This window comes from Staurois parvus, unplaced genomic scaffold (genome assembly GCF_062004578.1).
Source record: "Staurois parvus isolate SC_StPar_1 unplaced genomic scaffold, SC_StPar_1.0 ptg002113l, whole genome shotgun sequence".
Taxonomy (NCBI): domain Eukaryota; kingdom Metazoa; phylum Chordata; class Amphibia; order Anura; family Ranidae; genus Staurois; species Staurois parvus.
The window spans coordinates 1,463,384-1,476,240 of NW_028319909.1; the positions used below are offsets into that span (position 1 = coordinate 1,463,384).

Here is a 12,857-nt window from a genome sequence, read left to right on the forward strand (position 1 = left end):
CCCGATCATGTGATCACTGATTGGCCAATCAGTGATCACATGCAAAGTAGTAAGCAAGATGTCACTTGTGACATCATTGCTTACTACGTGTGAAATCTGTGAATGATCACAGAGGTCACATGGTACAAGGCTATTCACAACAGCCTTGTACCATGTGACAAGCTGTGACCAATCACAGCTCACTCAGTACTTCTCAATGACTGCAAGAATGCAGACAGAGAGAAAGAGAAATGATTGATTTTACACCCATATAGAATGTAAAAGCAATCAGTGTAAAAAAAAAAAAAAAAAAAATCTTCATCACCCCCCACAAGTAGTACAGTGTCACCATGGTGACACTGTACTGCTAGGGTGACAGTATGTAAAAAAAAAAAAATAATAATATAAAAAAATAAAATAAAAATGTAAAAAAAATGTTTAAAAATTATAATTTTTGGTTATAAACTAATTTGGATTTTTTTTTTTACTAAAAAAGTAACGGAATAAATTTTGGCCAAGATTTATGATGAAATATTATTTATTTGCAAAATTTTATTTAAAAAAACACTTTTTTCAAAATTTTTTGACTTTTTCATTTACATAGTAAAAAAAATAAAAATCCCAGCGGTGAATAAATACCACCAAAATAAAGCTTTATCTGTCTCAAAAAATGGTAAAAAATTCATATGGGTACAGTATTGCATGACCGCGCAATTGTCATTCAAAGTGTGATAGCGCTGAAAGCTGAAAATTGCCCTGGACAGGAAGGGGGTGAAAGTGTCCGGACTGGAAGTGGTTAAAGGGTCACGGCATTAGGAAGGTTGAGAACCACTGCTATAGAGGGTCACTTTAATGGCAGCTCTGATTCTGGGGTTGCTGAGATTACAACCAAGATGTCGGCACCAAACTGTCTGCAGTTTGGGGGCTTTTGGACACAAGGGAACAATTCCAGGTAAATAACATGAATAAAATGTGTTAAATGTTCATATAATTTTTATGGGAAGATAGGTTGTTGTTGCAATTATTATTATCTGGTGACATGGTCTACTTTTCTGTTCTTTTGTAGTTCCTGAGGACTTCCCTTGAGCACATTAATATCCATTTGTCAGAATGGCCTGGCATCACTTGGCCTATTCCATCATCCTGATCTATATATGGATATCAGTACAATCAAATGGCAAGTACAAGTGCAATCAAATGGCAGTTACAGAAATCAGACATGGTAATGGCTAGGGAAACCGGGACTTGAAAACATGCACTGGGTCAACTGCCATTTTTCCTTGAAGAAGGACAAAAAAAAATGACAGTTCACATACTTAGTTTCAGGTATGTTAGCCCGGTGAAGTTTTCTGTCCGCTGTCTATAGGCTATGAGCAGACAGGAAGAACTTAAAAGTACCCATTAACCCCCAAATTCACCCCATAAAAAGAGCAGCCTGCGGAGACCATGTGTATCTAAACATCAATTGTGCCACGCATCTGAGGTGTCATCGTGAACATTGGAGTGAGAGCAATAATTCTAGGGCCATCATTCATGGGTATGGCTCCATTCACACTTGTGTGACTTCAAAATTGTGCGCTTTTCATTGCGGTGCGACTTTGATGTGACTTTGGATGAGTGTGACTTTGGTGCGACTTTGGCTTTGACCACGGAAGAGTGTTTGTGCTCTTCAAAGTCGTGCAAAAGTCACATGTAAATCATTCAGGTGCGACTTTCATGTGACTTTGGAGGGTTAACATTGAAGGCTATGGCCTTAATGAAAGTCTGACCAAAGTAGTGCAGGAACTACTTTCAAATCGCTGCGACTTCAAGTCACACAGAAATGAATGGTACTTGGAAAACATGGGGTGCGACTCTGGAACTTACAGTCACATGACAATTCGCACAAGTGTGAATGGTCTCCAAAGAGGAGCTTTGGTCTGTTGAGAGTCTGTTGGTTCCTTGCTTCCCACTGTGCATGTGTGAGCCCTGCGGTGCTTTGTGAATGGTCCTGCAGCCCCAGGGGCAGACTGACAACTCATGGGGCCCCCGGGCAACAGGGGATCATGGGGCCCCTGTGTCCTTGCCCAAACTCAAAAAAGACTATGAAAAAGATACCAGGGGCATCTCATGGGGCCCCCTACTGACCCCGGGCCCTTGGGCAGTGCCCAAGTTTCCAAATGGTCAGTCTGCCCCTGTGCAGCCCTTTTCCTGAAAATTTGCATTTGATAAACAGTTGCGCAAATATTGCGCAACATAAAAAATTGCAACTACCACTATTTCCTTTTACAGGACCTATACTTTCAGAAAATATATTATTGTTGGAGGTGTGGGTTGTACCACCTGTTTGCACAATTTTATAATAGAAACTAAGAAAAACCTTTTTTTTTTTGCTCTTTTTTTGCTCTTTTTTTGTTTATAGCAGAAAAAATAAAACACTCAGTGGTGATTAAATACCACCAGAAAGCTCTATTTGTGTTAAAAAAAAATGATAAAAATTTCATATGGGTACAGTGTTGCCTGACCGCGCAATTGTCACTCAAAGTGCGACAGTGCTGAAATCTGAAAATTGGCCTGAACAGGAAGGGGGGGGGGGGGAGTGCCCAGTACGCATGTGGTTAACCTCCCTGGCTGTATTCCCGAGTGTAGCTCGGAGTTAACTTGCAGTGCCAAAAGCGGTAACCTCGAGCTACACTCGGGAATACACTGCAGTGTTGCTCAGGGATTCCCAGTTTCACTTACCTTGTCCTGCGCTCCCGCGATGTGTCCCCTGCAGCGTCCCCGGCCATCTCCTCCAGCTGATGCCGGCATCCATCTTCTGGGTTCCGTTCCCTGCGAGCGTCGGGATGTACGGGGGACGGAACTGGAGGGAAATTTAAAAATTTTAAAAAGTGACATTCACTAAATACACTAAAATCACATAGTATAACAGTCCTGTATCAAACCATTTCACATACATTTTGTCCCGAGTGCTTTGTCCGGCGCCCTGCCTGCATTTTGACTGTTCTTTCTGCCTGGAAACTGAGAGACGTCCATGACGTCCAAAAAGCGTCCCTTTAGGTCAGACGCGGTTTTAGACCGGCTAGAGAACAGCGATAGTAAATCAGAACCACTTGCAGAATTGAGTGATAATGATTCGTGGAGGAAATTCATCATCAGACACTGAAAACGATTTTGCGACTTTGCTCAGCGATGTGCGAACTTGGCGCTATATTTCAAATTTCAGTGTTTTTGGTTTGATTATATTATTGAATTAATTTTATTATTATATTATTATTTTTTATGATTATTTATTAAATTATAATTTATGATTTCGTGTTTCAAATTTTATCATCCCCGGGATGTTTACTAGACTCTTGTTCAGACAGATTTCAGTGAGTTATTCCTAAAAATTACAGCCTACAATAAAAAAACAACATATTTCCATGCAAAAAAAGTACCGCTTTGAGCACAGAAATATGGACATAATCAGACCGCTAGGAAGGTCAAAGTTACTTTAAAAAAAAATGTAGCTTTTAACACGTGTATGGAAAATGTACAAATTGCCCGGGTAGACCCGTGGTTTGTTCACCTAGCTTCATTTTTCATTGCAGGCGCAAACTCGTGTTTGGTGATACCGGGATACACGATAGAAGCCCCCAAAGTGTCACGGTGCAGAGGGGACTTTGTGTGCATATCCCGTGCCACTTCTCTGTGCAGAGGAATAAAACTCTCACTGAGAGGACCAGCGGATCGTGGTTCAACCAGACAAATATATATAGTCACCCCGTGGCTACTAATTGAGGACATGTATCTAGAAGAACAAAAGGACGATTTTTCCTAACTGGAGAAGTATGGAAGGGAGACTGTTCTCTGGCCATTAACGATGCTGAGCCCGAAGATGCCAGTTTTTACCTCTTCAGACTTCAATATAGTGACAACTTTACCTATTGTAAGATTAAACCTATTGTGAATGTGACAGGTGAGTATATATATATATATATATATATATATATTTATTTATTTTTTTAACCACTGACTTTACTTTCAATCCATCCATAAACTCAGAAACCTGATTGTATAATCTCCTTTATCATTACAAAAACTATGTCATCTGAGGAACTAATCTAAACAAGATTTTGCACCAGATTTTGCACCATGAAGTTTTAGTAAATGCCCCCCTTAGTGTGTATGGTCACTATAAAGATCACCACCCACATTGCAGTCTTACTGTACAATCTCTTGGAGATCTACCAATAAATTGGTTATTATGGTGCTGGAGGCCAGCCCATCTGCACCATAGCAGCTCATGGTGCTCATCCAGGGCAAACTGAGTCCCTTGCTTGCTGCTCCTTGAGGAAGCCCAAATGGCTTCCCAGTTGAGAAACAATGATATAGAGCAGGGGTGGGCAAACTTTTTGACTTGAGGGCCGCAATGGGTTCATATATTTGACCCGGGGGCCGGACCAAGAGTAGATGAATGATGTGTATGTGTCATCCATAGTAAGTATAGTAATATTCCCCCATAGTAAGCATAGTAATTAATCCCCCATATAGTAATTCATCCCCCATAGTAATTCATCCCCCATAGTAATTCATCCCCCATAGTAATTCATCCCCCATATAGTAATTCATCCCCCATAGTAATTCATCCCCCATAGTAATTAATCCCCCATATAGTAATTCATCCCCCATAGTAATTCATCCCCCATAGTAATTCATCCCCCATAGTAATTCATCCCCCATATAGTAATTCATCCCCCATAGTAATTCATCCCCCATAGTAATTAATCCCCCATATAGTAATTCATCCCCCATATAGTAATTCATCCCCCATAGTAATTCATCCCCCATAGTAATTCATCCCCCATATAGTAATTCATCCCCCATATTAAGTCCCCAAGTCCCCCCTGTGTCAATTCACTTACCTTTGCTCCGCACGTTCCTCTCGCCGTGTTCCCGCGCCATTCCGGTGTAGCATGAAAACCTGTCTCCTATGAGGATCTGTCCCCCTCGAGGTATCTGCGCATGTGCCAGTTTCAGGCATTAGCAGCCGATCGGCGATCTCCGGCACATGCGCAGATACGTCGAGGGGGACAGATCCTCATAGGAGACAGGTTTTCATGCTACACCGGTCTTCAGGGCGGACTGTGAGGGGAGCCTAGCTCCGCGGGCCGGATTAAAAGGTCCGCTGGGCCGTATACGGCCCGCGGGCCGTAGTTTGCCCATCGCTGATATAGAGTGTCACTTGAGTGACAGCTCTGCATCTACTGGGGCTGCTGACAACTCAACCAAGATGGCAGACCAAGTGGACCTGTCATTCGCCTGCACCATCTCCATTCATAGATTGCCTTTCATTCATGGAAGCTATAGAATGTCTTCTATGATTGGGGGAATGGGGGCTAATAGGGCAGGTACAATCAGCACGCTTTGATTTCATTCATCCACCCCCCTCCACTCAGAGAACGCTTTTCATCTCTGGAAGCAATAGTACAGCCTCTATGAGTGGTGGAGGGGTGGAAAGAGTGGGCATAGTTGTCATCCTAGGAGATGGACCTTAATCTACCCATCTTTCATTTATAGACTGTTTTTTATTCATGGATGTAATAGTACAACTTTTATAAATGAAGGAGGGGGCCAGAGAAGGTGTGCACAGTCAGCACTCCTGGAGGTGGACCTGTTATTCATCCACCCATCCTCCATGCTAATACAGCTTCTATGAATAGAGGTGGAGGTCAAAAAGGGCCGACATAGTTGGCACTCATGACAAGTGCCTATAACTAGCCCATGTCATGTTGGAACAGGAAGGGGCCATCCCCAAACTCTTCCCACAAAGTTGGGAGCATTAAATTGTCCAAAATGTCTTGGTATGCTGATGCTTCAAGAGTTCCCTTCATTAGAACTAAGGGGCCAAGCCCAACCCCTGACAAACAACCCCACACCATGAATAGAGGTGGAGGTCAAAAAGGGCCAGCATAGTTGGCACCCATGACAAGTGCCTATAACTGGCCCAGCACTCATATTAACCCCTGCAGCACTGGAAGACTATGGCTGTGAGAGTACGGGCGGCAGAGGACCTTGGATTCCAACTAGGACAGCTGGCCTCAGCCAGTCCCTTGTGCTGATTTTAAAAAAAAATGTAGTTAAACTTGGGCTTTAATACTAGAAAGAGGTTTATGAAGGTGACTGGAGAACGTTATTACGGGAAGAAGATTACCTGAGATTGAAATGGAGGAGGAACAGACCAACAGAAATCAACATTGTTCTGATTGGGACTAACCAGCGCTTTGAGTGATTGTTGCTATGCAGTTACTTTGTTTTTAATAATATGATTAATTTTGTGGAAGTGATGATAATATGTTACTACATAACTACTGTATATTACTTTATGAGCAAGAACAATGAGGAGGAACAAAATGATAATGGTTTGTTGTGGTTTGGATTATCAGTAATCATGTGAGTGATTACTAGCATAGAGTTGGCACTAACATATTATATATTTAATCCGAAGGGAAGGTGCTGATACTAGGCAATCCTTTTGGAGAAAAGGTGTACTGATATATCTCTTTTTATTCGTGTGGTCCACACATCAGGTTATAAAGTGGGACAACCAATGAAAAGTGAGGGACAGAAGTATTTATGGCTTACAGTATATACACTTTGTAGTTCAGTACCAACATGATAAAACCAGAAGCAGAGTTTAGATATGGAAACATATAAAGAATTTAGATAATAAGACCCTCAGGCTAATAAAGTATTTTGAGCACGTGATCTTTTTTTTTCTCCCCTCCAAATCTCCCAGCAGAGCTTACAGATAAGCCTGAGATCTCCCAGGAGCAGGGGCGGACTGACCATTTGGAAACTCGGGCACTGCCCGAGGGCCCGGGGTCAGTAGGGGGCCCCATGAGATGCCCCTGGTACCTTTTTCATAGGCTTTTTTGAGTTTGGGCAAGGACACAGGGGCCCCATGATCTTCTATTGCCCGGGGGCCCCATGAGTTGTCAGTCCGCCCCTGCCCAGGAGAAGACATTGATGGCTGGGGAGGAGGTGACCTTGACCTGCACAAGCCCTGGAAGATGCAACGGTTCTGCTCCTTTGATAACATGGAGTGGAGTACAGGGGAAGAATGTAACCTATCAGATGGACTATCCAGATGGGAACAGAACTTTCTACTCCAATATCACATTCACGCCATCCAGGGTGCATCACAGGTCAACGCTGAGCTGCACTGTAATCTTCCAAAGTAGCAATGCCATGACAAGCCAGCAAATCATTTTAAATGTTAGATGTAAGCCCAAATTTCTTGCCAATGCATAGATCAGTGGTGTAGTCTCCAGTGCAGGGTTTCACAACCAAGGTTCAATGGAACCCTAGGGTTCCTCCAGAGGTTGCTAGGGGTTCCTTGAGCAATGAGCAATTTCTGCCTCTCAGGTTCCCACTGACCCCATTGAACTTTTTAGCTATCTGTAAGGGGGGCATTTTATCCCAATGACCACAGGTGTAAGGAACATTCTTCCCACTGACCACCAATGTAAGGAGCATTCTTGCCACTGACCACCAATGTAAGGGACATTCTTCCCACTGACCCCCAATGTAAGGGACATTCTTCCCACTGACCTCCAATGTAAGGAACATTCTTCCCACTGATCACCAATGTAAGGGACATTCTTCCCACTAACCACAAGTGTAAGGAACATTCTTCCCACTGACCACCAATGTAAGGGACATTCTTCCCACTGACCTCCAATGTAAGGAACATTCTTCCCACTAACCACAAGTGTAAGGAACATTCTTCCCATTGATCACAAGTGTAAGGAACATTCTTCCCACTGACTACAAGTGTAAAGAACATTCTTCCCACTGACTACAAGTGTAAGGAACATTCTTCCCACTGACTACAAGTGTAAGGAACATTCTTCCCACTGACTACAAGTGTAAGGAACATTCTTCCCACTGACTACAAGTGTAAGGAACATTCTTCCCACTGACCACAAGTGTAAGGAACATTCTTCCCACTGACCACAAGTGTAAGGAACATTCTTCCATAAGTGTAACAAGTATTCTTCCCACTGACCACAAGTGTAAGGAGAGAATGTTTGGACTTTTTCATTTATATAGCAAAAAAATACAAAATCCCAGTGGGGAATAAATACCACCAAAATAAAGTTTTATTTGTCTCAAAAAAAATGCTAAAAAATTCATATGGGTACAGTGTTGCATGACCGCGCAATTGTCATTCAAAGTGTGATAGCGCTGAAAGCTGAAAATTGGCCTGGGCAGGAAGGGGGTGTCCGGACTGGAAGTGGTTAAGAGTAAGTTTTAATTGTTTTTTGTTAATTGGTTTGATAAGTTAATTTTTTCAAAAGCCCAAAAAATGAAATGTTGCTGAAGCTCAAAATTACACTCCAATTTTATTTCACCATAAATTAATATACAATCTTAAAATACCTATGGCCATATCTCTTAGTGGGTGGGGGAATATTTTGCAACATCCTCCTGCTCTTTCTGGACAGATACATGACCTGACTTTTTTCCTCCCCAGATTGCACTATTGTCGATAATTATATGATCCATGCTCCAGAAGGATCGACTCTTTCTTTGGTCTGCTCTGCAGAGGGTTCTCCAAAAGCCACTTTGCTCTGGATGGAGTCCGAAACAAACATTAGTGAAGGAGTATCCACTGTGGAACTGACACTCCCCAATGTCTCACTCAGTGATGAAGGACAATATAAATGCCGAGCAGGCAATATCCACGGAAGCTCCAGCACTGATATTACAATTAAAGTGACCTGTAAGTGCGACCACAAAACCATTCATGGCAAATACTGCAGTAAAAAAGTCTATGTGTAATTGTTGAGAACTTACTGGCTTTAAAAATGATCTTTGCATCCACAGATGAATCATATGCACCAACTTTAGGGCTTGTTCACAGCCCCCAGCCTGTCCTGACACTTCTCTCCTACATGTAAAGATCATCATTTTTTGCTAGAAATTTACTGAGAACCCCCAAACATTATGTATTTTTTAAGCAGAGGCCCTAGAGAAAAAAAATGGTGGGTTGCCATTATTTATGTCACATGATGTTATTTTTTCGGAAAAAATATACTGTAATGAATTGTAATGCATAAAAACACAATGTAATACTAAATTGTTTGGTAAAATATAAAAGATGATGTTATGCCGAGTAAATAGATACCTAATATGTGACGCTTTAAAACTGCGCTCATAGAATGGTGACAAACTATGCTACTTACAAAATCTACTCACAGATGAAGCATGTATCTAAAAAGCATAAAAAAATGACAATGGCCACAACGGCAGGCAAGGTGTTCTCACTGTCAGTGCGGTCAAATGGCTGACGTGTTTCGGGGACGAATCCCTTTCCTCAGAGCTGATGACCAACCTCTGATGCTGATGTATGATGAATGGAAAGTAAGAGCCTTGAGGCATCAACAGCAAGGCTCTTACTTTCCAGTATGTTTTTATTATTCTTTCACTCCTACAATAAAACTTGAATAATGCACTAGGTGTGTGCGCCACCTGTTTTCTCTCCATCCAGTGGCTGATTTCCCCGTCTGAGGAGGGCTGCACCCCTGAAGCATTTCCTTTGGTTGTCGCTGTCCTGGTACCCTTGGCTTCCCTTTTGGCTGTGCATATCCTGAGGCGCTGGAGAGTACATACGATACTTACAAAATCTCCATAGATGAGAAAGCCTTTACAGGTTACCAGTTCAGAGTCACACAAGAGGTCCAGTGCTAGACTTATTGCTCTTTCCCTCACATGTTTGCGGTGATACCTCACATGTGTGATGCGATTGCTGTTTCATCCAATAGGACGTCGCCACTTGGGCAACTCCGTTAGAACTATTGGACGAAACGCATTGGGAGGAGCTACAGTGGTGGCATCATCACGCCTCTTGTGGCGTTGATTGGGAAAAACTGAGATTGTTATGCTGGTTTACTTTTTATACTTGTGAGTAGCTTTTTTGTCGTTTTCAAATAGTGATTTTAAATACTACACAGTGAATGACCTTCTCCCTCTTGCATACTACCCATATGGAAGAAAAATATATTTGAAATATATATTCGAAATATTCTTCCCAAATACATTGACATATATTTGAAATGCTACAATTTTGGCCATATTCAATATAGTTCAATATATATATATTGCATGTTGAATTGTGTTTTTATATATTACAAAATATATTAAAAATATTCTTAAAAAAAAAAAAAATATATATATATATATATGTGTATATATATATATTTATTTATTTATTTATTTTTTTAAATATATTCTTCAGATTTTCTTAACATATAAAAAAGTCATTTTAACATATATTTTTGCATATATTTGTAAATGCATTCCAAAAATGTAGATTTATATTTTTAAAGACATACAGTATATTTGAAATGTATTTTTAAAAATATTTTTCATATATTTTGTCATAAAAACACATTTCAACATACAGTGTGTGTGTGTGTGTGTGTGTGTGTATATGTATATATATATATATATTGAAATATATTGAATATTGCCAAAATTGTAGTATTTCACATATATAGCAATATATTTGGGAAGAATATATTTTAAATATATTTCAAATATATTTTTCTTCCATGTGGGGAGTGCATCCAGATTCAGTGGAAACTGGGCCAGGTTTCTAGTTATGTATATACTATATGGCCAAAAGGATTTGACACCAGAACATTATACCTATATGAGCTTTATGGAGATCCCATTAGAAAACGGTAAGCGTTGGTATATAACAATATAAACATATAGTGCAGCGCTGAAAGTGTAATAAATGAAATATATAAAATATATATAAAATATAAAATATAAAGTCTTTCTCGTGACAATAAAGTCAAATATGTGCAGGTCTTCTCCTCATTAGGTGACTGGAAAATAACAAGATTGCGCACTCACCGACCGCACATTTAAAATGCGCCTGTGTATGATATATTCCAAAAGACCAGCCAGGTATACAGCTCCAGAGACCACACGGATCCTCCCTCTCCAACACTCTCATCCGCCTTGGGTGTAGCAATATCTCCAGATCCAAAGGTAGAAAGACAGAGATCCCCCTTTTTGGTTCCAGACACCCCAAGAATGGAAGATGTGTATCTGCACTCTCCAGCAGGAGAGTCAAAGAAAAAAGGGGAACGCCAATAGTGTGGTACTATCAAAAACTTTATTGGAGCAATAATGCCTGGGTCATATGCACACATATATCCATACACCATAAGCCAATAACGGACAGGTAGGTATGAAAGGAAAATAGTACTAACCCGGCAATGGCATAAAAACAAAGACCACCAGACCTCCTCCTGGTCTCAGTGGTCTGGAAGTCACACTTGCTATTTGGCTCCTCCTCCTAAATGTGCGGTCGGTGAGTGCGCAATCTTGTTATTTTCCAGTCACCTAATGAGGAGAAGACCTGCACATATTTGACTTTATTGTCACGAGAAAGACTTTATATTTTATATTTTATATATATTTTATATATTTCATTTATTACACTTTCAGCGCTGCACTATATGTTTATATTGTCTCTATTATGAGGTTTAGTGATACCTTGAAGTGTTCCAGCAGCTGGTTTTTCTGAGCGCTCGCTTTATCCATTATTCATTCTTAGTTGGTATATAACAGCCTCCACTCCTCTGAGAAAGCTTTCCATGAGATGGAGTCTGCCTGCAGGTATTTGTGTCAATTCAGCCAGAAGAGCATTGGCGAGGACAGGTATGGATGTTGGATGAGAAGATCTGGTTTGCTATCAGCATTTTATTGTATCTCAAAAGTGTACAACCCATTCAACTGACAGTGTTCAACAATGTTCATCCCAAAAGTGTACAACCCATTCAACTGACAGTGTTCAACAATGTTCATCCCAAAAGTGTACAACCCATTCAACTGACAGTGTTCAACAATGTTCATCCCAAAAGTGTACAACCCATTCAACTGACAATAATCAACCATGGACTGTTAAGAGCCGCCGCGACACACAGCTCGGCGCAGGCGCAGTGTGCCCGTTCACGCTGGTGTACGGGCACTAGGTCCTGGCCGGCCGCGGCGGAGACGGAACCCGTGCATGTGCACTCGGAGCCGCGGGTGCGTGCCTGGCACCAATGACAGCGCGGGGCGCGGTATTTAAATCTGCCCTGCGCTGACATGAATTGCCATTTGGTCTCTCTGTGTTCCTGATCCTGTGTACTTGTATTCTGATTGTTGCTGACCCGGAGTGCCCCTGACTGTGCTGTACTCTCCTGCTCTGACCCCTGGCTTGCCTGACCTCCCTCCTGGATCTGATCTTCTGTTGCTGACCTGGTGTGTGACCCGACCATTCTCTGCCAGCTGCTTTGTACCGCGCTGCTCCCACGGCTACCGACTCGCCTTGTCTGACCACGCTCCTGTTCATCCATCCATCCACCTTGTTCTGGCACATCCGCCTCTTCACATCAGGCTCTCATCCTGCAGATACCTCTGGCGGATCCCTCTACCATGGGTAGGTGTACTCAGGGGCCGCGACCTGGTCTTGGCCTGCTCCAAGTCCATCCTCACCATCAGGGGCCCTGGTGAACAAGCAGACTGGGACTTAGACTCCGCGCTCTGGGGAATCCTAACCGGTGGGTTGCTAGAGGTGCCGCCAGGCGGTTCATTACATGGACATTTTATGCCTATGTGCTTTGTATCCTAAAAGTGTACAACCCATTCAACCATGGACATTTCATGCCTATGTGCTTTGATTGTATATGTCTTTTTAAACTGGGCTATATGCTTCCATAGTGTGTGACCCTCACAGTGAAAACTGCCAGTCCTAGTTCTCATTGGACAAGGGGGCTTGGCTGAAGTCAACCAAGAAGCCAGGCTGCAGTAGCCAAGTGAATCAGTCCCTGCCCTCATGGATTGTACAATCT

The 12,857-nt window shown here is 41.9% G+C and overlaps 1 protein-coding gene across 1 annotated transcript; it reads left to right on the plus strand.

Annotated features, from left to right (window-relative positions):
* Positions 1 to 872: 872 nt before the first annotated feature.
* On the plus strand, positions 873 to 8,787 carry LOC149432707 (sialic acid-binding Ig-like lectin 8). Its single transcript, XM_089665021.1, is given in 5 exon segments — positions 873 to 931; positions 3,552 to 3,919; positions 6,743 to 6,776; positions 6,966 to 7,225; positions 8,480 to 8,787. Coding segments are annotated over 5 exon segments (1,029 nt in total).
* Positions 8,788 to 12,857: the final 4,070 nt, after the last annotated feature.